This window comes from Sarcophilus harrisii, chromosome 1, assembly GCF_902635505.1.
Source record: "Sarcophilus harrisii chromosome 1, mSarHar1.11, whole genome shotgun sequence".
In the NCBI taxonomy this organism is placed as follows: Eukaryota; Metazoa; Chordata; class Mammalia; order Dasyuromorphia; family Dasyuridae; genus Sarcophilus; species Sarcophilus harrisii.
Window position 1 is genome coordinate 276,637,866 of NC_045426.1, and position 27,587 is coordinate 276,665,452.

A 27,587-nucleotide genomic window follows, 5' to 3' on the forward strand; every position below is an offset into this window, starting at 1 on the left:
AGTAAACTCTTCTTCTTGATCTTCAAAACTTTTCTATGAACACAACTGCTATTTTATACAGATTAATACAGATTATAAAATTTAAAAGCATACTGTTAAAAGAAAAAATTATAGCAATCAATGAATAGAAATGTACAGATTAGCTACTGGTATTAGTGTTGTAAGGTTCTATTTATTATACCGTACTATGAATTGAAAACACACAGCTATATTTCTTTTTGTCTCTGATAAGACTCACTCTTTTCCTTAAGTCTGAATCAACCTCCAATCTCTAAACCGCAATAAACTTAAACTGGAATAGAAAGGGTCACATTATATGGGAAAAAAAAAATTAAAGAATAAGGACATTTCACAGGTATGTGTCTGAGAATGCCTAATACAGACACAGAGACATAAAATGCAATGGTGATAATAAAGACAAAACATGATTTTGATTACAGAAAGTTGAAAAGCTCCACATAAATAAGGTCAATAAAGAGAGAGAAATAAAAAAGGTTATTGAGTGGGGAAAACTTTTTAAAGCAAATCACTGATAAAAGTCTGAAATACTAGCTATACTGGAAATTGATACAGATATAAAATACCCAAGATCTGTCTTCTAACAATAAGAGATCAAAGGATAAGAAGTTTCAGAAAAGCCATAAACCATAAATAATTACCATATGAAAACACTCCAAAATACTCAATCAAGCAGTTTAAAACAGTGGATAAAAGTGCCAAATGTGGAGTCAGGAAGACCTAAATTCAAATTTGGCAGTTAATTGCTATGTGATCTCAGACAAATCACCTGTCTGAGAAAGTCATGATAGCATCTGTCTCCCAGAGTTGTGAAATTTAAATAAAATAATATTTGTAAAATATTTAAGGAATCTTGGAATACAATATCCCAAAAGTTTTAAAAAACAGACTTAGAATCTAGAATAACTTCTGCAAAGCTGAATGTAAATGCATAAGGAAAAAATGGATCTAAAGAAGCTAAATGAATATTCATCAGATGGAAAGTAATGGTTGAATAAAATAAGGCTATTACTGAACTAGAAGAACTGATGAATTAGATGATTTCAGAAAATCCTATATAGTGTGGAATGATACAGATTTTTTCCCCTAATACATTAGGCTTTTAGCTTTTTTCTTTGTTACAAGAAAGGGTACATTTAGCAAGGAGGAAAGTATCTCTAGAAATAACTGTGATGTAAAAACAAAAGCAATAAATGAAACTTTTTTTTTAAATGACTTGCCCATTTCTAAAACTTGCTTCTTAAAAATAAAAGCAGCAGATTGGCTTAAAAATTTAGTGTGTACAAATATGCATGTTTAAGTCGATACATATATACATAAAAACACATGAACAACTCAGAAATGTCTGTTTAAAATATTTATAAAAATCAACACCCAAAATGAAGTGAAAGGTCTACCTCTCCAAATGTAGCTGGATTAAAAGGAAGAACGGCAGTTCCTGTCATATATTTGGCTGGAGTTTTCATTCGATGCGAGGCCTAAAGAAAAGGACTATGTCAAAAAATTAGAATGTAGGAGAGAAAAATTATTTAAAATGATGCACACATGCAATTTATAGGTCATAAATAAATTCTGTGGCAACAATAAAAATTTGCCCCAACACTTTCTATTCATAAGATTTCTATAAGTATGCATTCAATTTAACACATACTGAATATTGAGAAGGATTTGTTTTTAATGCCATAATACCTACTCCATAAATTACACCATAGCTATAGCAATACAATGTTACACCTCAGTCTTCCCAAACCAGCTCCCACAAGGGATAATTAAAAAATCATTTGTAAATATGGACAGAATGTGATACTGATAAAGGGAGTGATAAAGATGGTGTTTAGGAAAATATCTTTCACTCATTCAATAATGAGCAAGAACTATATTGGGGTAAAGCAATAGTTTCTTTTATCTTCTCATAGCCTGGATTATCTACATCATTTTACAGTAAAACAAGAACTCAAATATACACATACAGTGGCATGTTTTTTGGCCATTAAAACATTGAAGATAAGGTTAAGGTGATGGCTGACTGGATGGTAGGGAATAGGTCAATGGAACTGACAGTTTTATAATTTATGGAACAGCTAAGGAATATGGGGTAATGCGTCTGGGGACAGAAAGATCTGAGATTAGAGCTAGACTTCTATATAGTTGAGAACTATGGGATCCTGGAAAAGTCAATTAACCTCTGTTTGCCCCAGTTTCCTGAACTGTAAAAAAAGGTTAGTAACAATTTCTACCTCCAAGGGCTATTATAAAAATCAAATAAAATATTATTATTGTAAAGCACTTAAGCACAGTACCTGCACAGTACTTACTGTATAAATGTTAATCAACTATATAAGTTTTTTTAAAGGTTTATTATCCAAAGCAGATTTGGCTGCTAGAAAGAGTTCTCCAGTTTCCATATTAGACACACACACACACACACACACACACACACACACAGCTAAAACCAGTAAAGGAATGGTGTGTCAGAGCTTCACATATATTAACTTTAATATGCTTTTGAAGCTCAGTAATTTTTTATTAGGAAGTACAGAAAAGCAAATTTTCTATTACCTTCTTACCTCCATCAAGACAACTCAGAAATGCATGCAGATTAAAAAAGCACTTACTCTGTTTAGTCTAAGTATTTTAAATGCAAGGTCGGTCATTTTTTCTTTTTTTTAGCATATTTCCTATTCAATCTTCAAAAATTCACTGCTCTTATTAAATAATTTGAAAAGAATAAAGACAAAATACTTAAGTTTTATTATGGATTTATCCAAGTTATAAATTTATCTGAAGTTATATACTGTACCTTCTCTTGAATATAATGTACCATTTCTGGGAAGGAAGGCATCTGCTTGGAAGTACTTTCTTTTTCATTTTTACCCGGTAGAGTTCTTAGCACACGCTGTGCTTCTCCATGAACTTCTTCTCGTCTTTCAGAAAGAAGGTGAAAAAAGGAAAAGTCATTATCAACTTGAAGAGTATGAATGTTTTAGTAACACAGTACAATTAAGCAATGGCCTGGTGCTTTTTTAAAACAAATTTTCTTGTTCTAGAATATGTTTTCTTAAACTTTCTCCACCTGCTACTTCTTTTCACCTGAGAAATTTTTATGTTTCCCTGGGTATACAGGTATATAATTAAGAGTTATATATAAATCAAATATTTATTGATAATAAATCATAATTTTGTGAACCCACATTCAAGATCCCATATGGGGTCACATAAGAAGCTGGGTTCTAAAACATCCCCAGACCCAAATACATTATAAACAACTTATTCTGATCCTTGAAGATGAACTACTCTGTCATTTTACTTTTATTCTATAACCAAAGATATAAATATTCAATAAGTGTTTATTATGCACCAGATATGAATGGAATTATGGACTGGTGATACAAATAAAAAGAATGGAAGAAATCCTCTACTCTACAGAATAAAATACATTATGGATTACTCTTAATTAACCATCCTCTATAAAAATAAAAGCACTTTAAGTTTCTAAGCATCTTTAAATTCTCAATAACATAATATTAAACTACCAAAGTACAAAACTATATGTATTGGAAGTTGCAAACACATACATTATATACATTATGCGCCATTTTCTCTTCCCGTCTATTTCTCTTCCCCCTACCCGTCATCTCCCACTCTTTTCCATTTCCACACTCGAAAGACTTCTCTCACATATAATCCTTTTCCCTACTCTCAGAACACATCAACTCTCACTATTTCAACAGCTTAATTGTTCTTCCAACTTCAAATCTCTTGCTATTTCAGTTCATCCTCCCGAATTCTACCAAAGTGATTTGCTTTAAGTATAAATCTGACCACGTTCAATAAATTCAATAAATTCCACTGGCTTCCTAATGCCTCTAAAACCACATTTAAACAATTCTTTTGAGTCTTTAAGGTTTTTCATAGTGTTGATCTCATCCACTTTTCTAGCCTCATTGTGTAGTGTGCTCCCTCCCTCTCATAATTTGAAATCCAAGCAAGCATTCTCCATTCCTTTTATGTAACATTCTAGCTCCTATTTCCAGATCTATGCACTGGATGTTTCCCTGGCTGGTAAATGCTCTTATTTGCTCAATTCTGTCTCAAAGAATCCCTCTTCTTTCAAACACCATCCAGAAACATTTCCTAATCTCAAACCTGCAAATGCCTTGGCTCTCAAACTACCCTAGAATTTAATTAACTATCTTGGCTTATTCTCTTAATAGTTTTCCTGGATACACTATATTCATGTTGTCTCTCTACTCTAAGAATGTCAATTCCTTGCAAATAGGGATTGTTTCATTTATTATATTTTATCTTCAGTCTCATGTCTGATACAGTGTTTGAAACAAAGAATTAATATGATTATGCTAACATTCAGTAAGATGTGTTTAAACAATTTAACCTATCTTTCCAACATCACTGTACATTATTCTCCATCCCATACTCCATAATTCAGGAAAACTGGCTTTTCTATATTTTTAATATGTGATTCCCTAAGTCCTGATTCCATTGGCACATGCCAACTCTTATTCCTGGAATCAACTTTCTACTCTCCTATGTCTCTTATAATCTTTCTTGTAGCTCAAGTACTACCTTCTACATGAAGTCTTTCCTTCTCAGGATACCTGAATAGAAGGCTGCCAATTCTCCCACACCCGCTCCAGGAAACAATGACTAAATAATGTTTGAGAAATCAAATGGGATGAGAAATCAAATGTTATGAAATCTACTAACTCAGAACTGCCCCAGAAAGTTAGTTTGATCCCAATCAATAGGAAAGATGACCTCTTTAAGCAAAGTGAGAGCTGCCATGACCATAGTGGGTACACAATTAGCCTACAAATTGTGTTCAGAGGCAACAAAAGCAGAAGGCTCATTTGAAAAAGTTCTAGGGTAGGGGCAGCTAGGTGGCATCAACACTGAAGTCAGGAGGACCTGAGTTCAAATGTGGCCTCAGACACTTAGCACTTCCTAGCTGTGTGACCCTGGGCAAGTTACTTAACTCCAATTAGCTCAGCCAAAAAAAAAAAAAAAGCATTTTTTCAATATAAATGGTTTTAATTTCATCATCTGAAAATTATCTGTTCATATCCTTGGATTTTGTGTTTTCTGCAAGATCTGACAAGGAGATAAAATGTTTGCTGGCTTAGGTAGCTCTTGGGCTCTTTAATCTCATTCCATTAAGAGTTTTGCCTCTTTCTGATTCTTTAAGAAACAATAACATCATTTTCCTCACTTTCAGACACATACAAAACTTTTGAAATTTAAAGTTTGGGAATAAGCTACGATATAATTGTTATGACTCACTGGTTTCTCAAGTTTATTCTTTGTTCTATTTTGGTATTAATATTGATCTTTGATCTACTGTTATGAATATAAACAAATATTTGATTTTAAAGTGACTTCCACATCAATATCTAATAGTTAAACATGTGTTAAGGTTTAATCACTATGGCACAGTCAAAGGATCACTGATTTGGTAGTTAGAGGAAACCTGATTCAAATCCTGGTGCTGTCATTCCTAATTATGTGATGTTGGCCTCAATGCCTTTAATAATAAAAACAAGATTATTTCTACCAAACTGTAATTAATTTTATGGTGATAAGTTTTAAGTATTCCAAGGCAAAATGAACCTACTTAATCCATGAAATTGATGTTTCTTGTTGTCTTTCTATATACAACTTCAAAATCCCTTATACATACATATATACATATATACATATATATATATATATATATATATATATATATATATATTTTTTTTTTTGGTGTGCTATCTTTCCAGCTGGTTTTTAACTTCTTTAGGACCTCTTTGCTTATTCACTGTCAAATTGTTTAATATTGCTATAATTTAGTTCTTCTAATAACATATATCCTCAAAGGATGTTGCTTAAAGCTTTCACATTTAGAATAACAATAATTAAATTAATATTAATATACTATAAAAGTTGTAATTGTTTGCATCTGGTTCGCATGTAAACACCTTCTGAGTTGAAAAACAAGAAGTCAAAAAGAACTGGATTCTAACCCAAGCTCTACAACTTATTAATATGTCTCTGGATAAATCATTTAACTTTTCAGGCCCCCAATATCTTTGTTTGCAAAATATGGGGTAGTAATTTTAGGTCCTAAATCCTACTAAGACATAATTTAACACTTATTTAATCAGAAAAATATTAAAACAGTATGGCCAAACACAGCATTTAGAAAAATGAATGTAAGCAAGGGAGCAAGGGAGATAATGCCAAGGTATTGTGAGATGCTAAGAAGGGAAGAGAAGGGTGAAGGAGCTGTTGAAAAATGTACTCTATCTTTTAAAAATTATAAAATAAGATCTTCAGCTGTGTCAGAAATGGGGTAATTTTTATTTGTTCTTCATTCTCAAAGAGGACCATGACATGCAAGTGAATTGGGTTTAAGTGAGGAAGGGCTGTGAAAAGTCAACACACTCGTTTTCTCCTCCAGCATCATCTAGGTCCAGTGGCAAGATATAGATTAGGACAAGTAGAGATAGCACTAGAAAGAGAAGAGGTTTACAACAGCCACTGCTGGACTGGAATAAAGAATCAACTATGCCATAAAAAAAATTAATGGGTAAGATAAAAATTTCAATTAAGTGATAGAGTGAGAAACTAAATTATGAAGTACTAAGAGCAGGATGAAAGGAAGTACATGATGAATGTATAAAATTTTTTCGAGGGGTCTGACAGTCAAAGAAGAAAAATCTAACATTGGCTCTGTGACCGTGGAAAAGTCACTTAACCTCTTATTCCTCTGACTTCTTTTAAAAGTTGCATCAATTTTTAAAGATTCCAAAGTAGAAGTAGTGACAGCTCTCGACATCACTGAAATCATAAGTCTAATAAAATCATAGATCTAAAATTAAAAGAAATTTTAAAATAAATAAAAAGTTCAACTGAAAGTCAGAGTGGAAAAAAGTGAAAATAAATTTAGAAAGTACTGAGCTTTACCAGATTTATTTTACAATTCAATTTTTATAGCAGTGTGAATGCTATAGTATTTATCAACCAATTGTTAAGTAAATTGACAACAGCATTTTTGCTGATTAGTATCTTCCTAATGAAAGAATACTAAAATACAAGTTGACAACCACATAGTAAATAAACTATGTAAATTTGATTAGTAAACATCAATGAAATCAGGTTCAGGAAAAATAAAAATATACTTGTGAATGGCAATCCCTTGTAGAATCGACCTGGTTAGTACATTTATTCTCATTTAATAGATATTTAGGCCCACTTTTATTTAAATTAAAATGGAGGATTTTAGCGACCTTTCCTTTAATGGCATTACTGATAATATCTTTAATCTATTTAATGGCAAGTCTTTGATGAGAAATACATTTTCCAAATATATCATTGTTCCTTTTAAAAATAATCTGTTTTAACACAATTTCTGGGGCAGCTAAGTGATGCAGTAGATAACAGCACAATTCCTAGAGTTAGGAGGACTCAAGTTCAAATGTGACATCAGGCATTTGACACTTACTAGCTATATGACTCTGATCAAGTCATTTAATCCTGATTGCCTTGCCCTTCCCTAAAAAAAAAGTTCCAGTAAGGCATACAGATGAAAAGGAGAGCATGACTATATTCTGAAGTGATACTCTCTCAAAAATGTAACAATTAAGATGGTATGTTGACATCATCCCAGATACAAGCAAAGCACAGACCAGTCCTATAAATAAATTCATTATAAAAAACTTGGGATCACCAGGCATTTTAGGTCAATTTCAAAAAGTAAGATAATGAGGTTAATCACATGTCTTTAGTATTACTGTCAAAATACTGGGTGGATTTAATGCATTACCAATGGTCTGACCCAAAATGATATTCTTGGGCTTATTTAATTGGCTAAACCGGTTATTTATTATTATTCCATTCATATTATTATTTCTGATCTTCCTCTGACATAGTCTTTGAAAGCAGACTACAAAAATATGTGAATATACAGCATGCTTCCCTAGTAGCAATCTTGCCAGCTATACTCTTTCATCATTTATTTCTAATTAAACTGAGGTCCTACTCAATTTTACTTCTTTACTTCATTCTTACTGAATCAAATCACATTGGATAGGGAGAATATAATAATAAAATGAGACATAAAATCAAATCATTAAACATCATTATACCCTTTTCTTTAAGAATGTCTGAGGAAATTCAAACTTTCATCTTATTAAGTCATCTTTGAGGGAAATATTATTTCCCTCAAATTTTTCAATTTTTCTCAATTTTTTAATTCAACAAATAATGCCATTAAAGCCCCTCAAATTTTACCAATGTTGGGGACAGCTAGGTGGCACAGTGGATAGAGCACCAACCCTGAAGTCAGGAGGACATGAGTTCTAATCTGGTCTCAGACACTTAACATGTCCTAGCTGTGTGATCCTAGGCAAGTCACTTAACCCCAATTGCCTCAGAAAAAAAAAAAAAAAGTAATAATAACAATTATCAATGTTCATCAAATAACTCTAATCTTTATCCCCAAGAAGTTCTGCTTGATTCTAATATAAGATTTTATCCAAATGGGTACTGCAAAACAAGTATAATTTGACAAAACTTTAAGCAATCCAAATTTTGAGTAACGCCTTTTGAAACTTACGGATCTCCTGCAGCTAGTAAAAGTAAATATCTGGAAGGTATATGATCTGGGGGAAACACCGTGCTGGCAAATTTCACAGCCACTTGGCGAACTTGGACTTCAGGCTATTTAACATAAAAAAAATTCAATTATCAGTAACTCATCTAAGTCTATGCATAAGTTTAAATATAAATATCTTAAAACTTACAAATGTTTTCATTAAAAACAGGACAACCCAAGTATGTAAGATCTTTAATCCAAATCTAATCTATATGTCTAAATTGGATAGATGTTAGCATGACCAAAATAATTTTATTATTTAAGAAATTGTACAATAACTTTTGGAAAATAGACTCATTTAAAAGTGCTTTTATGTCCTATGAAGAATATTCTGGTAATCAGGAAAAGTTCTATAAAGTCCATATATACCCCATGTAAAGCTTCTCTCCTGTAAATTGTGCTCCTGCAGCAATTTCATAAAACCATTCTCTCTGCTAAGTCAATTGGCAAGTTCTGAATTATACATAAGAGCCAAAAATAGCACTTCTGGAGTTGAAATAGAATATGATCAGGAGACTTCCTGTGTTCCTCCTAGCTGAAGTAAAATAACTAACGTAAAAAAACAGAAAGTGATGCTAAGGCTACAACCTTAAAGACATATGATTTCCTTAAAAATAAAAAACAAAAAAGCCTCTCAAAATTTCTAATCAAATTTAATTAGATAATTTGAATAGATCTAATGACACAATCTTTACAACTAAGAAAGTAGTTTAATACTACCATAACACTAACATTTTCATTTTTGAGGACTAATTCTCACTGAATTCTCCCTCAAAAGCATTAATTTCTTTCAATTATAAGCAGTAGCAAAAGTAAAAAATACAAAAGGGATATAAAAACAAGGTAGGTAGTAATTAGTAACAAGGAATAGGCACAAGATTTATCTCTTTCAGTATACCTTTACTGCTCTGTTTCTTTAATTTAGCTTAAATACACGACAATGAACTTCAAATGATAATGTAAATTCCTTTATACCAATAAAATTTTGTCATTTGTGAATAGATTTTTTTCTACAAATGGTCAACTGCCTCAATTTTGCTGTAAGAGGATTGAAAGCTATAATCTTTCTTAAGTTGCTTCATGTTCCAGGAAGCCTCTAACAGACCCAATTATTTCCATGGCTAAACACAATATTACAGGAACCATGTGCACCATGTATCATCCTTTTAAGTATGCCTCAACTTCCCCCCTTAAATATCATACAAATATTTTAATTCTTCTGTCAAGCTATCCTAAAATTAGAATGCTCAAAACAAACTTCTGAACTACTGCCAATGGATATTTATCTCACCAAATTTAAAAATTTTTAATGGCCATGATTCCATTTGACTCCAAATTTTTTTGCTAATTTTAATCAAATCTGTCTTCACTTATCATGACTAGTGACACAAAAGTGTCTCATATGAATATACTCAGCATTCTTTCCTTCTTCATGGCAAATAAAAAGGAAATGAAAAAGAGGCAGAGTATACACAATTATTTTAGGCTATTGTTTGATTTATTTAAGTCTTGAGTATTTGCTTATTTTATGATTTTTATGTTTACACTGTACACATATACATATTTGTATAACATCAGAAGGTTCAAATGCTCAGCTGCTTGCTATTTAAATAAACAAAATACCACTTACTTTAAGGGAAAGAATATCAAAGCAATTAAACCTTATACTAGGCTACATTAAAAACATCACCACTATCATATCCTTCCCTAAAGCTAAAAAAACTTTATTTAGTGAGAAACAAAAGAAAAAATGTTCTATGAAGTTTATACCACAATGATAAGTGAAAATGTAAATTCTTTTCTCTGGCCTATAATGAATGAGAACCACTTCAAAATATATTTGAGTTTTAAAACTGTACAATAATTTACACTGCATATCATTAAACTACTTAAAACAGATTCACATACTTGACTTTACCTTTATTAAGTATGAAGCTACCAATGCCTCCATAAGAGTACGCTGGGCTCCTTCCAAAGTACTATAAGCTCCAACCATCATAGATAAAGCCTCTTGAATGGCAAGCCTAGTATCAGGCTCTTCCTGAAAAAAGAAAAGAAAGGGACAGAAAATAAAATGTTTCTAATACTTCTATCAATAATGTCCTCAGGGTAGGGAAGCATTCCAAGTAGAAAAATCTTACTTAATATTACTATTTACCAACCTTACATAATGCTTCAAAAAACTGCTGTACAAGAGCAATGTCCTTAGTAAACAAATGAGGCATTCGACTACAAGAAAAGATACACAAAAATTATTTAAAACAAATAAATTGTGTACATTTAGTGTGTTTTATATATCTTACAGCATTTTCACATTAGAATGGAATTCTTATATCTGACATGTTTTATTTTTATTTTTTACTTGTAAATAGTATTTTAAATTAATTTTTAATTCTTCTCATACTATTATAAAATTAGAATGCTCAAAATAAACTTCTGAACTATTTATTCTGAACTATATTATGTAAATTATATTTTCCCTAATCTCATTCTATTCTTTAGTTAACAAGTAGCCATTACTTTGCTTTTTCCAAACACTATCTTGATAGAGGTTTTCCTCTTTTTTTTTTTTATTTGAAGAATTCAACTTTCAGGGTTTTTAAAGTGTGTGTATGTGTAAAGATATACATGGAAAAGGAATATATAGCGTATATTAAGAGGAGATACATGGGGAAATCTGGTTAAATAATTTATATTTTTTATAATCGTCTTTCAATTAAGAATGAATAAGTTTTATCAGAAGTTACCAAATATATTAAATGGAAGTGTCCTTATGATAGTGCTACCTAGAACATGCTATTTTTTTTTTTTAAGCCATTCTAGAATCATGGTAAATAAAGACAACAGAATGATTCCCATGAGACTTTTTCTAGAGAAAACCTGATAAATGGAAAGGAAGTAAAATTAATCAGAAAAAATTGTAAAACCTTTGTTTTAAAAAATAATACTGTCAAATTTGTACTTTTTAAAAAGACAGATATTTTAAGAAGCAATATTGTCGAATCTGTAAGACAGATATGAAAACTCTACTGCTGGGATATATGTATTCTAAAAGGTTTTTTTAAGCATATATACTCATCACGATCTAAGTCTAGTCAATAAAATCCAAACCAGGCTAATTTCTAGTTTGTGCAAGTTTTTGATGACTTTCAGTAATAATCAAGTCTGTTTATTTAAAAAAAAAAAAAAAAAGACCCTGGGGGTTACCTGTTCTGGAGTGAATCTTTGAACAAATATCTAAGTATTGTGTCAGTATACTTTTGTTGTAAACTATCATTTAGGAGATCTGAAAAGAGCCTGGTTTGGGTTCTGGTTAAATTAATATTTATTTTTATTAGACAAACAGATAGACAGACAATAAGATAGATACATAGATACATAGAATAAACATATTAGAAGGGAAGTAGCATAAGAGTAGCTCTGCAGTAGGAAAACCTGGGTTCAAATGCTGATTCTGATATTGTGAACTAAGACAAGTCACATCACCTCTCTAGATCTCAAGTTTTCTCATCTATAAAATAAGAGTGTAATTGATCTCTGAGGTCTCTTCTAGTTCTATGATCCTATAATCCTACAATTGAGAAAAAAATCTAAAAACTAAAAAAGCTAAACATTTCATTTCTTGCAACTAACTTTCCTTTTTGCCTCAAAGAAGTGTTCAAGTGATTCTAGCCAATAATTATATAGACAAGTAAAGGAACCATTTCTACTGTGAAATATATTTTTAATTGTAGATATTTATTACTATTAGAATGAGAAAGCATTGTATGAACTTAATATGCTTCATATAGAACTTTATTATGTTAGCCACTTGTTCTTCACAACAGTTCTGTGATATAATATATAATCAATCAACAAACATTCATTAGCTACTTACTATGTGCCAAGCACTATTCTAGAAGCAGGGGCTACAAAGACAAAATTGAGAGTCTCTATCCTTAAAAACTTATATTCTATCATATAAACAATACCTACCTATATAAATATACAAAAGAGGAAATAAAACTCAAAGTCAGAGGTAAAGAGAGCTTAGCATGTGAAGTGGGAGATGGAGAGGGCAACTTTATGCAGGAGAAGATGCTTTGAACTTGGAAGAGAAAGTGATTTAAAGAAACAGAGGTGAAGAAAGGATATATTCCAGAAGTAGTAGACAAGCTGAGAAAAGACTATTTTGACTACAGATAATGCATAATAGGAGAGAAATGAATAAAAATAGAAAATAAATTAGACACAGATTGCTACACATTTCCTTTCTTCCACCCTCCCCTCAAAAGAAGAAGATAAAAATAAAGAAAAATCTTTCTTTCTAAGCTCTGAAAATCAGGACATACATTACAATTTCAAGTTTTAATTTACCCACCTGGAAAGTTTTCCAACAGCTGAATATGCCATTGACAGTAGTTTAGGATCCTAGAATTTATTTTTAAAATGACAAAATATTTAGAAAAATTAATGACTGAAACAGTACTAAAATAGTATTACCCTCCATCAAACCTTTAGTTTTTTTTTTATTCAGGTCTTAGAATATGAACACATAAGATTTAACAAAATTAAGTTATATATTACTCAACATTTTATACAATATCTGTCAAAATCACATTGGAAAGGAAGCCATGAGAGCATGGCTGAAACTGAATGTTTTCTCTTTGCCAGTTAATTTTTGAGAGGATATTTTAACTGTTCTTAAAATATTATCTCACCTGATACATTATCATTCTACCAAACAAAGGACTATGTTAGGCTATTATAGTATTTTATACTATACTAGTTTGTAATTTACCCTTTTTAACCATGCTTTCTTATTACCTTCATACTAAGCAATTTTTAAAAATGCACAATTACTATAATGTAAAATCTTTTACCGTCTTGAAAATTCACCTTCAAACAGCTTTAGAAAACCCACGTCTCAACTATAATGTTATAAATCATATAATATACATGTATGATTTATAATATAACACATCTATCTATATACCTATAGATATATATTTTTAACACATATATCTATATCTACATACACATTTATGTGTGAAATGTCAATAACTTATCCTTATGTCTATACTTGAATTGTGCCTCAACCCAATTGATTTGCTCTCTCTTTTACTGATGTATGTGTTTATAAATTTCCCCTTAAGTATTTCTTTGATTTCATCCTATAAGTTTTGGTATGTTGTCTCTCTGATGTCATTATCTTTATTGAAATTACTGTTTCTACGATTTGTTCTTTGATTTACTTATTCTTTAGGATTAGATTATTTATTTTTAATTAATGTTTAATCTATCTTTCCATGGCCCTTTATTGAATGTAATTTTTGTTGCACTATGGTCCAAGAAAGGTAAATTTCTTATTTACTTTCTGGGTTTGTTTATGAGGCTTCTATGCCGTAATATATGGCCAGTTTTTGTTAAGGTGACATGTATAACTGAAAAAGAGTATACTCCTTTCTATTCTCATTCACTTTTCTGCAGAGGTCTATTGTACCTAATTTTTCTAAGATTCTATTCATCTCCTTAATTTCTTTCAAATTTACCTAACTTTGAGAGAAAGGAAAGCTGAGATACCCCACTAGTATAATTTTACTATTTCCTCCTAACTTTTCCTTTAAGAATTTGCATGCTCCTATTTTAACCTATATCAGATTTCTTGCTGTCTTAGGAAAAGAGGAAGAGAAGAAGAAAAATTTAGAATACAAGGTTTTACAGAGGTGAATATTGAAAATTATCTTTGCATGTATTGGAGAAGGAAAAATTTGGATACTTTATCATTTGGTCTATATGTATTTAATACTATTACTTCATCGACTATGGCAAAATGTAGCTTCCCTGATTATCTCTTTTCATTAGATCTATTTTTACTTTTCTTTTTCCTGGAACATGCTACCCCTATCTTTTTAACCTTACCTAAAGAATGATAGATTCTGCTTCAGCCTCTTATTTTAATTTTGAGTTTATCTTTATATTTCAAGTGTGTTTCTTATAAATAACAATTTGCTAGATTCTGGTTTATAATCCATTCTGCTATCTGCTTCTATTTTATGGATGACATCTACCACTGACATTCATCATTACAATTGTTAACTGTGCATTTTCCTTCATTCTTATTTTTTCATTTCTTATTTTTTCTTTTATCTTTCTCTTTTGTTAGCCTGTTCCTACTCAAAAAGCTGTTTTGCTTCTGACCTACCTTTCCTTCCCTCTTATGATTCCCCAAACCCTGTTTTTATTATATCCACTCAATTTTCTTTTCCTGTTGGATGATTTCTGTGTCCAACTAAAGTGTGTATATATAGTCTTCCTTCTTTTCAGACAAGAAGGAGGTTCAGGTATTATACCTTTTCTCCTTTTCCCCTCTACTTTCAAAGTTCTTCCTAGTGTACCTCTTCTTTGTGAGAAAATTTCTCTCACTGTTCTCCTTTCTCTGAGTGCATCTCTCTTTCTCACCTGTTTTTTTGAGATCACACCAACATCATTGAATTGTACACATCCCCTCTAAATAGATGTCTTTTAATTGCCCTCATGATATAGGTCTTAGGAATTATATGCATCAGCTTCCCATAAGGTTAAGTCTATTTCTCATTCTTATTTACCTTTTTATACTACTTCTTAACCTTATTAAGTCTCTATGTTTTATTTTTCACATTTACCTTCTTATATTTTCTCTAGAGTCTATAAACTCAAGTCATTTTCTATTCATCTTGATTCTTTTCATCAGGAATGCTTGAAAAATTTCTACTTCATTAATTGAGCATTTTTTCGCCTGAAGAATTATACTCAATTTTGCTGGGTAGATTATTCTTGGTTATAATCTTAGCTCCTTCGCCTTCCAAAATATCACATTTTTTAATGCAATAGCTACTAAATATTGTGTGATACTGTTGATATTTTCATGGAACTTGTATGGTCTTCTTGGCGGTTTGCAGTGTTTCTTTCCTTAATCTGGGAGTTCTAGAATTTGGCTACAATACTCCTGGGAGTTTTCACTCTGGGATTTCTTTCAGGAAGTGATCACTAGATTCTATTTTGTCCACAGGTTCTAAGATATCAGGGCAGTTTTCTTTTATAATTTCTTGGACTATGACATCTAAACTTTCTTTGATTATGGCTTTCAGATAATTCATAATTCTCTTCTCAATCTATTTTTCAGATCAGTTGTTTTTTCCAGGTTTTTTTTTTCCTTCCATTTTTTGACATATTATTTCTTGATGTCTCTTGGGAGTTATTAGTCCTCAGAAGCTATTTTCTTTAGTACTCATTTTTCTATTTGATCAATTCTTTTTTTTCCCCTGAGGCATTTGGGGTTAACGACTTGTCCAGGGTCACATAACTAGGAAGAAATCACATTTGAACTCAGGTCCTCCTGACTTCAAGGATGGTGTTCTACCCACTACGCCATCTAGCTAACCCTTGGTCAATTCTTTTTAAGGATTTCTTTTGTACCACTTTTACTATTTGACTGATTTTGGTTTTTTTAAGATGTTATTTTGTTCAGTACTTTCTGTACCATTTTTTTAAACCAAGCTATTGTTTTTTCATAATTTTCTTGCACTGCTCTCACTTCTTTTCACAACTTTTTTCCTCTACCATTCTTACTTGATTTTTAAAATCATTTTTAGTTCTTCTAAGAATTCTTGTTAACTTTATATCCAATTCACGTTTTTTCCCCCTTTAAGGCTTTGTGGCTATTTTAACATCATTATCTTCTTCTGAGTTTGTGTCTTGATTGTCCCTGTCATCATATTATTTTTTGTCAGGTTCTTTTTTAAGTTGTTATTATTTGCTCATCTTCCCAGGCTGTTTATAAACTTTAAACTTTATTTTAAAGTTGGGCTTTTTTACGTTGCTGTTCTCAAAGCTAGTTCTTAGGGGTTTAGAAGTTTGGGGCACTTTCAAGTTGGTGTGAACCAGGGAGAGATACAGTCATTGCTTTCTTGGTCTGGGCTATAGTTTTTATCCTGAAAGGGCTCCTGATACCTTAAAAAATTATAAATCTTCGTCTCCACCTTGAAATTGTGATCAGGTAATTTAAAACAATTCCAATAAATTTGGGATGAAGAGAGCCATCTGCACCCAGAGAAAGGACTGATGTGGATTACAATATAGTATTTTCCACCTTTTTTTGTTGTTGTTTGTGTGCTTATTTTTTTCTTTTTCATTTTTCCCCTTTTTGATTTGATTTTTCTTGTGCAGTATGATAAATGTGGAAATATGTTTAGAAGAATTGTACATGTTTAACCTATAATGGATTACTTGATGTCTAGGAGAGTGAAGAAGTGGATGAGAGAGAAAAACTTGAAACACAAGGTTTTGAAAGGGTGAAAATTATCTTCGCATGTATTTTGAAAATTGTAAAGTTATTTTTATAAAAATAAATAAATAATAATTAAAAAAAAAAAAAGGAAAGAAAAGAAGCTGTGACTAGGATGTGGCCAACACTAAACAAAAGCCTATTTTGTGCCCAGTACCAGCACAAGGAGTCCTTCTGTTATCTCTTTCTAACCAGTTGACTAATCATTTTATTATCTATCTGTGGGCTGAGAACTCCCAAAGCTTCCACTGCTGTTGCTGTCAAATTACCTTCAAGATCCACTGACTGTTTTGCCATTCCAGGTAAACACCCCAATCCAATGGTAGAGACCTAAAGCCCTCCTTCCAAAATCCTAAGTTTTCTTGAACTAAAAAAATGTCTCACCTCAACCTGATAGAGAACTGATGAATTCAGAGTATAGACTGAAACATATTTTTCCCTTTTAAATTCCTTTTTATTTTTTTTCTTTGCCAGAGGAAGGAGTGTGAAATATATTTGGCATGCTTTCATATATACAATAGTTATATATGCCTTCTCAATAGATGTAGAAAGAGCTGGAAAGAGGGAGAGATTGTGGAACTGAAAGTAAAATTTTTTAATTAAAAAAAACTTATAAATTTTGATATAAAAATTGGCCAGAGAAAAGATAAAACTATAATTTCCATTATGCCTAAAAGTATACCCTTTAATTAAATTATTTATTATTAAATTAAATTATTTCTTAATTTAAATTAAATCATTTAATTAAAATATTTAATACATAATTCTAAAGGCAAAGTTTTTCATATATTAAAATATTACATATATCATATGAAACATTTTGTTTAGCCACAAATCATGAAATCTGTGTTATTTGAGAAGCATAAATCCTAGCCTAATCTAGTTCATCTACCTCAGATTATAAAAAACATACAGCAAAAGAAAATGTGATAATAATGCTGAGATTTGTAAGCCTTGTTTCATTACTTATAGTAAATAAGAAAAATGAGTAATCAATCTGTCTCTATGTATTGCATAAAAATTGATGCTTCAATGGGTCTATGACTTCCCAATTGAGGGTACAAACTCCACAACACAAACTACATCTTCCCATCCTCTCATTTTGTGTGAACTTGTCCATTTTTTAGCAACTCATATTCTCCCAGGAGTCAACCAAATGTATAAGGAAAACTTCCACTGTACAGATTAATGTTATGTGAATAAGTGGAGATTTGTTATCATTTATTCTAACCATATGAGGAGCCCCACATTTGTTTTCAGTTACATGTTATATATGCCAGTTCTTTTGCATAGTTCTTCACTGGTGATATATGCCAACCTACTATCATATCTAATATCTACCATATCCTTCTCCTTTTTCTACTGGAAGATCCTCAACATTAATTTGAGCTTGATATAGTATACAGATTCTTGGCACCTTTTGTTTGCTATGGACTCATCTGTCAAATTTGATGTGGCCAATAGAATCCTTCTTAGAAAAATTTTTTAAAATTAATAACTGAAAGAAACACCAGTCCAGATAGAAGTAAATACACACACACACACACACACACATTTATTTGTTTGTTTATTTAGCCATTCAATTTCATAGATATTTTGAAATTTATACATAATTCCCTAGGAATTGGAATTCAAAGCCACTGGGTTAAAAATTCCTGGTATGGTGGCAGAGTCCTAAATTTAGAGTCTAGAAGACTTAGGTTCAAATTGTGCCTCTGGAACTTACTAGTTATATGAGCTTGGTTGGGTCACTTTACCCTTATCCTCTACAATTTCTCTTTTTAAAATTAAGAGGATGTTCTAGATAGCCCCTAAAATCCTCTCTGGCTCTATAGAACTCTATGATTCTATGATTTTAGTAAGCTGGAAACTGATATTTCATAACTTACAGTCAAGTATTAGAGAATATTGCTATTATTTAAGGGAAAAGCCTGGGATCATTAAAAGCACTCTAGAACCAAAAGAAGCCTGCCTCACTTTTCCTGTGTTCCATTCCTGCTCAGAACATTGTTCGGCCATGGTGTCTGGATTGGTGGATCAGCTCTATTGACTAGCCACAGATATGAGCTAGTTGGTACAATGAATAGAGCATTGAATGTGAAGTAAGGAAGACCTAAATTTAAATCTTACATCAGACACTTACCTACTAATTGCATAACCCAGGGCAAGTCAATGAACCTATTTGCATCAGTTGACTCATCTATGAGATGGGGATATTAACAGTACCTATTTCCCAGGGTAGTTAAAAGGATCAAATGAGATAACATAAATGCTTAGCACCACTTAGCACAAATAGCAGGCACTTTATCAATGTGAGCTGCTACTTTTGTTGTTGATTTTTGTCAGGTCTAACACTTTTCGATTATCTTTTGAAGTATCATGATAAATAAAAGTGAAGTTTCCTTGACCTCTCTCCTTCCTTATTCAACCTAAGCCATATTCCCCATATACTATTTTACCATCTTTTCCTTATGCCCACCTCTGCACTGAAATTATAAAATATTCAGTTAATATGAATTTCTTTTGGAAATTATAAATTCTTCATAGAATTTCTCTGCTTCTTAACTTTCTATAAAAACATGCTGATGAATAAGCTGCAATTACCTTCCAAATGGCCATGCAAATGCTTATTATGAACACTTGAAATGACAAGCAAATGTCCCCTAAAACTGTATTTCCTGGATGCATTAATTCTGCCGACTATATCAGATGTCTCTCCAAATAAAGCATGTGAGCCATCTTTCCCTTTAGGAGCAACTTTATTTTGCCATCTTGTTCATTGATCAACACTAACTGGATTCAGTTCCTATAGTACATTACCCATTAGCCTAACAATGAAGACTTCATATTTAGAATGCCAACGGATAAGCTAATGTTCAAATAATAGCTAAAAATTATCTTAATGTACTCTAGCACTGGTGCAGTAGAAGCAAAAGTAAAAGCATATAAGATTAAGATCCATTTTGTATTCTGGTTTGTTTTATGGGTTATCGTGTCAAAGAATTCATCAACAAGTTGATAATCCAATATACTTTTCAGTCTTTCCAATAAGGCAAAAGCAGGCAAAACTTAAAACCCACTAACATAAGTCATTAAGAAACAAGACAAACATGCTTTAAACATGAAAAATCTAGTTCCCAAATAATGAAAACCATATCCTAATACGTGTGAAATCTCAATGGCTATAGACAAAAGGAGACTGCAAAATCGGTTTTCAATAGCTATATTTGGAAAGAATCAAATTTTTTTCAAAGAATTATGAATAGTAATTCTATAGCAAAAATCATTTTAGATATCCAGTTTTATAATACATCATTGTAGCATATGTAAAAAGAGAAGTCACTCACCTCTTTATATTCATTGATTAGTTTAGTGAGGCCATTTAAAAGCATAGGACCTAATGGCTTAATCTTGATTTCTGGACATCTTTAAAATGAAAAACAAAACAAAGAATACAAATTATCCCTACTGCTTATAAAAAAGCATTTCATTTTGATTTTTTAAATTTTAAATTGGTCATTTTAAATGTAGCTACTTGAATTAAGAGATAATATGGTTGAACTATTTGAAAACAAAGTCATAGATTTAGCTCCCAAGGTTCCTAAATATTCTAAAAAACAAATAATTGTTCCATCAATATAAGGAATAAAATGGACATATATGACAAAATATCTATAACCATTTAAAAAATAACCATGATAGTAATTGTCTAAGAAACTTACATTATACAAATATGGTGAACAAATTGCAAGGATAATGTTCTTAATTTCGCATTTGTATTTGCACCAAACAGTCCATCATACACCACCTATGGGAAGAGAGAACTGTCAGAAATACCAATTTTCTATTATCAAAAATTATTCATTATTTCCAAACCCTACTCCTTATAACAATTCATTTGATTCAAGACTTACTTTTAAGATTATATATAGTTACATATAAAAATTCATTATAATAAATTTGAAATCTAATGTAATTGAAGTAAATAGGTATCTGGTTTAAAAAGTTATTCAGAACACTGTTTCTTGATCCCAGAAAAGAGTTGGAAAAAACCACACCACCTTTTTGTTTCAAGGGAAGATCAAATACATGGTAACAACACATATTGATAAAAATTGAATAAAGGAAAGAGCAATCATACTGATGCAACTTACTTCACAGGCTATTGTAAAGCAGGTGTTTTGTGGACTACACAATATTACAGAAATATAACTTTTTATTTTTCTTTGAATAAAGAAAGTTACTTCCAGCTAAACTGAAGAAAAAAAATGTAGTTATCAGAGTTCCCCATTAAGCATCTTCATCATTAAAGCACACATAAGACTCAATTTCCCCAAATTGCTAATTTATTAGCAATAAATTAATTGGTAATGATTTAGCTAACTGGTAACAGATTAGAGCTGATTCTTGGTCTACTCTAAAAATTATGTTGCTTAGATCTAGGTTATACTGACCAGAAACCCAGTCAGATCCAAGGATTGATGCAAAGAGTTTACTCATAACTGTACATTTCAAGCAATTTATATCTTATCTGAAAACTGGTCCCATACTGATCAATCAGTTATTGTTTCCATGGTTCTTTGATTGTTTAGATACTTTTGGGAGCTCTTTTTTCTGAATTCAGGGAATTACACCTATTTGTTCTCCCTCTCCCAACTTGGAAAGCTCCTAATCTTTCAACCAATTAGAAATCAGTTTCCCTTATGTTGTATTGCTTCCATTTCATTGGCCCTTATATTTGTATATTTGTATATATTACATATATCATATATATGTATATATTATATATTTGTATAAATTTTTATATAAAATTTTGTATAAAAATTTTATTGATTGTATAAAAAAGTCTGTCTCAAGTTGTATTTGGTATCCATTCCTAAACTGAGTAAGGGGCCTAAGTCCCAATTTTTTAGGCAATTAACATGCATTACTTAATAAATCAAAATGCTTGTAAGATCAAGACTTTGTTTCCTCAATCCTTTCATCTTTCACCTGCCACAGTAAGAAATAATAAACTTTGAAATGTTTGAGAAAGAAAAAACATACTTGGCAAAATGGACATTTTAATCAAAAGTAATGAGGCTGGGATGAGGGGAAGCTGTAAAAGGGCACAGAAAAGGTACCCAACTGACTGAAGGAAATTAATATTAATGAATAGTGGGGAGACAGGAAGAGGTTAAAAACATGATTGTGCAAGTTCTTGAAAACTTTGTCTGAAAGTACTCTCTACAAGAAGCAATAAGGAATTGTAAATTTTCAAAGCAAGCAATATGAATCAAGTAATTTTCTGAAATAGCAATACACAAGACAAATTAGAATAAGGAGACAAAAGAGGGAAGAAGGGAAAGGGCTACTACAGCAAAACTACAAAATCAGGAGGGTAGTGATGTAACAAAGAAAAATTCAATATTTTTAAGTATTTGATTATTAAAAATTTTCTCTGCAAAGAAAGGAAGAAGAAAAAGAAGAGACTTAGTAAGTGCTCAACTTTTGAGTGTGGGGCAGTGAACAATGGTGCTTTTGATAAAATGGGAGAGGTAAAAAGGAAAGAGTGTTGCATCAAGAAGGTGAATTTGGTTTTCAATACTATAAATGATAAAGTGATGGCAAGGCATATATTTGCTAACTGAGCAAGAGTCTGAAATCATTTTGGTGCCATGGACTCCTCTGACAGTCTGATGAAGACTATGGACCCCCTTCTCAGAATATTTTTAAATGCATATAAGAAGGAAACCAATTATAATGAAACATTTATGAAAATATTAAAAAAGAAAACAACCAAAAAATTCATGGACAGCAGGTTAAAAGTCCTTATGCTAGATTAAAGTTACCAATAAAGAACTAGGATAAAATGTTAACTTGAATAATACTTTCATAGAGTTAAAGCTTTGAAAGTAGGAAAGCCATCTTCACTAATTATCACAACAATGCAAATTAAAATTTCTTTGAAGGAGGCAGCTCGATGGTGTAGTGGAAAGAGTACCAGCCCTAGAATCAGGAGAACATGAGTTCAAATCTGACCTCAGACAGTTAATACTTCCTAGCTGTGTGACCCTAGGCAAGTCACTTAACCCCAATTGCCTCAGCCAAAAAAAAAAAAAAAAAGAATTATAAAATCTCTTTGAGGTATCTCCTCACACCCATCAAATTAAAAGCAAAGAAACTTAATACTAGCTAAACTGTGGGCAAACAAGTATATTCATTGCTGGTAAAACTGCAATTGGAAGCAACTTGATGTACAAAGGAAAATGAAAAAATAATCAAACTTTTTGATTCACTAATTCCATTGCTGAAAATAGAGACTGAAAATGCTATCTAAAATAACAACAGCTAAAAAAACTAAGCATGTAACAGTACTGGAATGATTACTATTATATTAACGCAATGACCTAAACTATGAATAGTATGCTGCAAATAGGAATCACAAATATAAGGAATATAAAGAATTCTGAAAAGATCTTTTAAAAATAATCCAAAGTTTAAAAAAAAGTTGGACTAGAAGAAAAGAGGAATCTCTATCGATAGCCCCAGAAAAGAAGTAAATGAAAATTGTTGGACAATGAATCCTACTTAGGACTTAGAGGGAGTGACTGAAATATAAATATATTTTATACAATGAAATTAATTAAAATATAACTGGTTTTCAACAAAATATTTAATTCTTAATAGTATTCCTGATTTCTAGCACTTTAAGAATAGAAAGTTTTGGATTGAACCAATATATGTATATGTATCGTACACACATATATGCACACATGCACATAAAATTAGAGATATATACACACACATAAAATTATAGAGCATAAGAAGAAAACAACACTAGCCAAGGAAAAGTCACAAAAGCAAAAGAAAATAAGAAAAGGAACATTTTTTTAAGAAAGAAAGGAAGAATTTCAAGAAGTAGTGATCATATGTAATAAAAAAGAAAAAAAGTTATTTAATTTGGAAGGAGGGGTCATCACTTATTTTAGTGGAATAAGTTTTTGTTTGAATAGTGAGGCAGAGAGTGAGGCATTAATCTAGGACTATTTTTGACAAAACATGACTAAAAATGAAATGAAGAAAAAGGTAAGCATGACAGCAAAATTAGTAAAGAATGCATGAGATAGGATTCAAAGAACTAGTAGAAGGGCTAAGTTTTAGGGGTGTCATCCCTTTTAATTTCACTTTAGTAAGAAAAATATGAAGACATACACTGAGGGGAAGAGAGCTGAAATTTGTAGAAATGTTGTCTTGTCTCAGTGAAATAAACTGAGGAAGTGAAAAGATGTTCAAAATGTTTTCAATTATTAATTTTACTATGAGATGCACACCTGGCAAAAAATATTTTCTCAAAAAAACTTTAGAGGAGTTTTACAGTCTACAGAACAAAATACTTAACAGTAGAATAGACAATCTAATTCTAATATAGAATAGGATAAAGAGTTTATAAAAAATAATGGCATAATGCTGTAGCTAAAAAATAAGTATTTAATTTTAAAAGGGAAAATATCAAAAATCTTCATTCTTTTCAAATATACCAACCTATTTCCTGACTGCTCTGAATTATATAGATCAGAGACTGAGTTAGAAAGGACTTTAGAAGCCATCTACTTCTACCCTGACATTTTACAAATGAAGATGCTAAGAATCAGAGATTCAGTGACTCTGTCCTAAGTCTTACAAGAAGTGAGGTGGAATTGGGATTTAAATCCATGTTCTCTGAAAACGAAACCATTGCTATTTCCACAGTACCATGCTTAAAAGTGTACAACAGAAATCCACGGCCCACCCAATGCCAACCCCACCTCCCATATTAGGATATACTGCCAATATGAGCAGAGACTACCTGAATGTTAGCTGGAAAAGTTTCAGCAGCTTGTTTGGATCGCAAAAGATGAGGAACAATCTTTAACTTAACACGTGTGCTGACAGGATCTCTTTTCAGTTCTGGTTTCAGAACAGCCCCCTGTTAGAGAGATGTTACATTAATAAGCATCAATTGAGTCCAATACCCTCACATTTTATGCTCAGTGAAAGGCCTCTGAGCAGGGGTCCTTTGGAGCTGAGATTAGACCCTCCAAGGTTTTCATACCTAGTCAGGGGCACTTCCCACTCTAGTACAATGTTTCAAACTTCTCCTAGTAGAGTGACTAAGTTTTGGCAATTTTCCTAATTTTACCAGGAACTATGACTATAGAGAAAAAACTACTTAACATTAGTAATTAGCCTTATAATTCATTTAGTTCAGGAAATAGAGAGATATTTGTCATCTATACAATTTGAATTCATCATTAACAATTATGCATAATATCTAAAAAAAGTAGTTTAAATTGTCCGGGGGGGGGGGGGGGGGGGGTCATGGCTTATTCACAACATTACTCAAACATTCAATACTCTAGCAAACAATAACTCTGATCAAAACAAACACAAAAATTAACAGAGATATAATACAGTTCAAATGGAATAGGATATTATTTGTTAAAACAAAAAGTAAAATGTACTCACCTCTTTTGTTTTCAGTGGTATATCCCCAAGGTACACTTTATACATCTTGTTAATGATTGCAGGGTTATTCCAGTCAATTAAGCTATGGAATGTTTCAATTCAGTGCATTAAAAATGAGATCATTACTATTCACTTTTACATTTTATAAAACTGTAGCCTCATTATTTGTTAGTAAAACCTAAATAAAATAGGAAATTAATCAGGGGAAAGTTATATTCCTACTGTAGATATTGCAAGCTTATTTGCTTGCAAGCTTATACTGAAAAGAATTTGATCACTAGAAAAATGTCCACAGTATTTACTTGTGTTTCATTCCTATCTATGTATAAACACTGTGTCAAGTTTTAAGTATTTACTCATGCTTTAGCAATGAGTTCACCCTCCACCCTTATACTTCATTGTTCATGTATTCTCCTAGTTCAAGAAACTTCTCTTCTGTCTAGAAATCAGATTCTCTGTGTTAAATAGTCTTTTTTGAATTACACTTTCATTTTTTATTTAAAGTTAATCAAAAACAGTTAGATGATGTATTATTTTAACCAGAGGGGTCATATAGAATAAATAAATAAATAAATAACCTGTAATTTAACCAGCCCATGATCTATTATTTCAAAGAATCAGTATGTTACAAATTATGCCACTTAAAAGACTCCATAAAGGAAGTTAATTCTTGGAATTGGAACTCAAGTACAATATTTTGGGGATAACCTTTTTTTTAAAACATTCAATTAATCTATATAGATTAAACTTATCTGTTTTACTTTTTTTGCCGTTTGTACCAAAAGTACATTAACTATACTGCTCTCATGGATACTGAAGAATATATTATTATGTTAACATGGAACTACCTTATAAATAAATTGTAAAGAAATAAGGTTATGACACCCTAGCCCAAAGTTCCTTTTATCTTTTTTGTGGATTATATCTTAGATTCCTTCTTCACTTCTACAAGATGAGGAGAATTTCTTCCATCAAAAGCCCAAAATCTTCTTCCTCCTACTACAACCTTTACATTCACTCTCCTTTCATTCTTAAGGATTTTTCCTATCTGTCTCCAACAGTTGGTTGAAACTTTATTGTCCCATCAACTATCAATGACTCTAGAAAAAAACTGCATCATCTATTTGGTATATGAATAAGCCTACTTACTGCCCAATTGTTCTAGATAAGGGCTTCTTAGACTTTTTTCACTCATAACCCCTTTTACCCCAAGAAATTTTTACATGACTCCAGGTATATAAATATACACAAAACAAACATTTATTGATAATAAATTGTATTTTTATAATGCCTCATATTCAGTTACAACATTCATTATGGGGTTGCAATTCACAGTTTAAGAAGCTTTGCACTAGAGCACCTTGTTGGCTTCCCTTCCTTCTTTTCAAAGACTTTTAATTACCAACTCATATTTCTTCCAGCTTCTATTTTTTCCTTTTGTTGAGTTTTTAGAGCCTACAACCTAGATGTTAAGCCAGGATAAAGGTTTCTGGGTCCTTTGCTCCCATATATCCCAAGCCTGAATATACTTCAAATAGTATCACCAAAAATTAGTTAGCCATAAAACACTTTGACTTTCTGTTTCCCACAACAGAATTGCACTCTCTATTATCTTCATTCATCTTCAATCTTTTGTTTACTTTCAGTCTTTCCCTATACTGGCTCCTTTCCTACTGGCTAAAAATATGCACATGTCACCCTTTTGAAAAAACCCTTACTGGATATCCTTCTATCCCCACTAACTATTGTCCAATATCTCTTTTGTCCTTTGTAGCTAATATGTTCCAAAGGCTTACCTACAATGGACACCTACACTTTCTCTCCTCTTACTGTTGTATTAATCCCTTTCAATCTAGTTTCTGTTCTTATCATTCCACCAAATTCAATGGTCTTTTATCAACCCTCATTCTCCTTGACCTTCTTGGAGTCTCTGAAAGATTGACCATTCTCTCCTTCTTGATACTTTCTTCTCTCTAGGTTTTCAGGTTCTCTTACTTAACTGATAGCTCCTTCTCTCTTTCCTTTGCTAGATCCTCCTCCAGATCACATCTTCTAACTCTAGGTATCTCTAAGGCTTCTGTCCTGGATGTTCTTCTCTTATCTGTCTATATTATTTCACTTGTT

The 27,587-nt window shown here is 31.5% G+C and overlaps 1 protein-coding gene across 4 annotated transcripts in view; it reads right to left on the bottom strand.

The window, feature by feature from the left end:
• Positions 1-27,587, bottom strand: part of ECPAS (Ecm29 proteasome adaptor and scaffold) — a 146,766-nt gene that overhangs the window by 55,340 nt on the left and 63,839 nt on the right. For all 4 annotated transcript variants that reach the window (XM_031942855.1, XM_031942834.1, XM_031942843.1 and 1 more), the window contains 10 exons: positions 25,464-25,545; positions 24,805-24,924; positions 20,699-20,784; positions 20,324-20,402; positions 13,032-13,081; positions 10,834-10,900; positions 10,590-10,712; positions 8,633-8,736; positions 2,819-2,942; positions 1,416-1,496 (listed from right to left, as the gene is read on the bottom strand). In XM_031942855.1, coding sequence (XP_031798715.1) covers positions 1,416-1,496; positions 2,819-2,942; positions 8,633-8,736; positions 10,590-10,712; positions 10,834-10,900; positions 13,032-13,081; positions 20,324-20,402; positions 20,699-20,784; positions 24,805-24,924; positions 25,464-25,545 — 916 coding nt within the window. The remainder of the gene's footprint in view (positions 1-1,415; positions 1,497-2,818; positions 2,943-8,632; positions 8,737-10,589; positions 10,713-10,833; positions 10,901-13,031; positions 13,082-20,323; positions 20,403-20,698; positions 20,785-24,804; positions 24,925-25,463; positions 25,546-27,587) is intronic.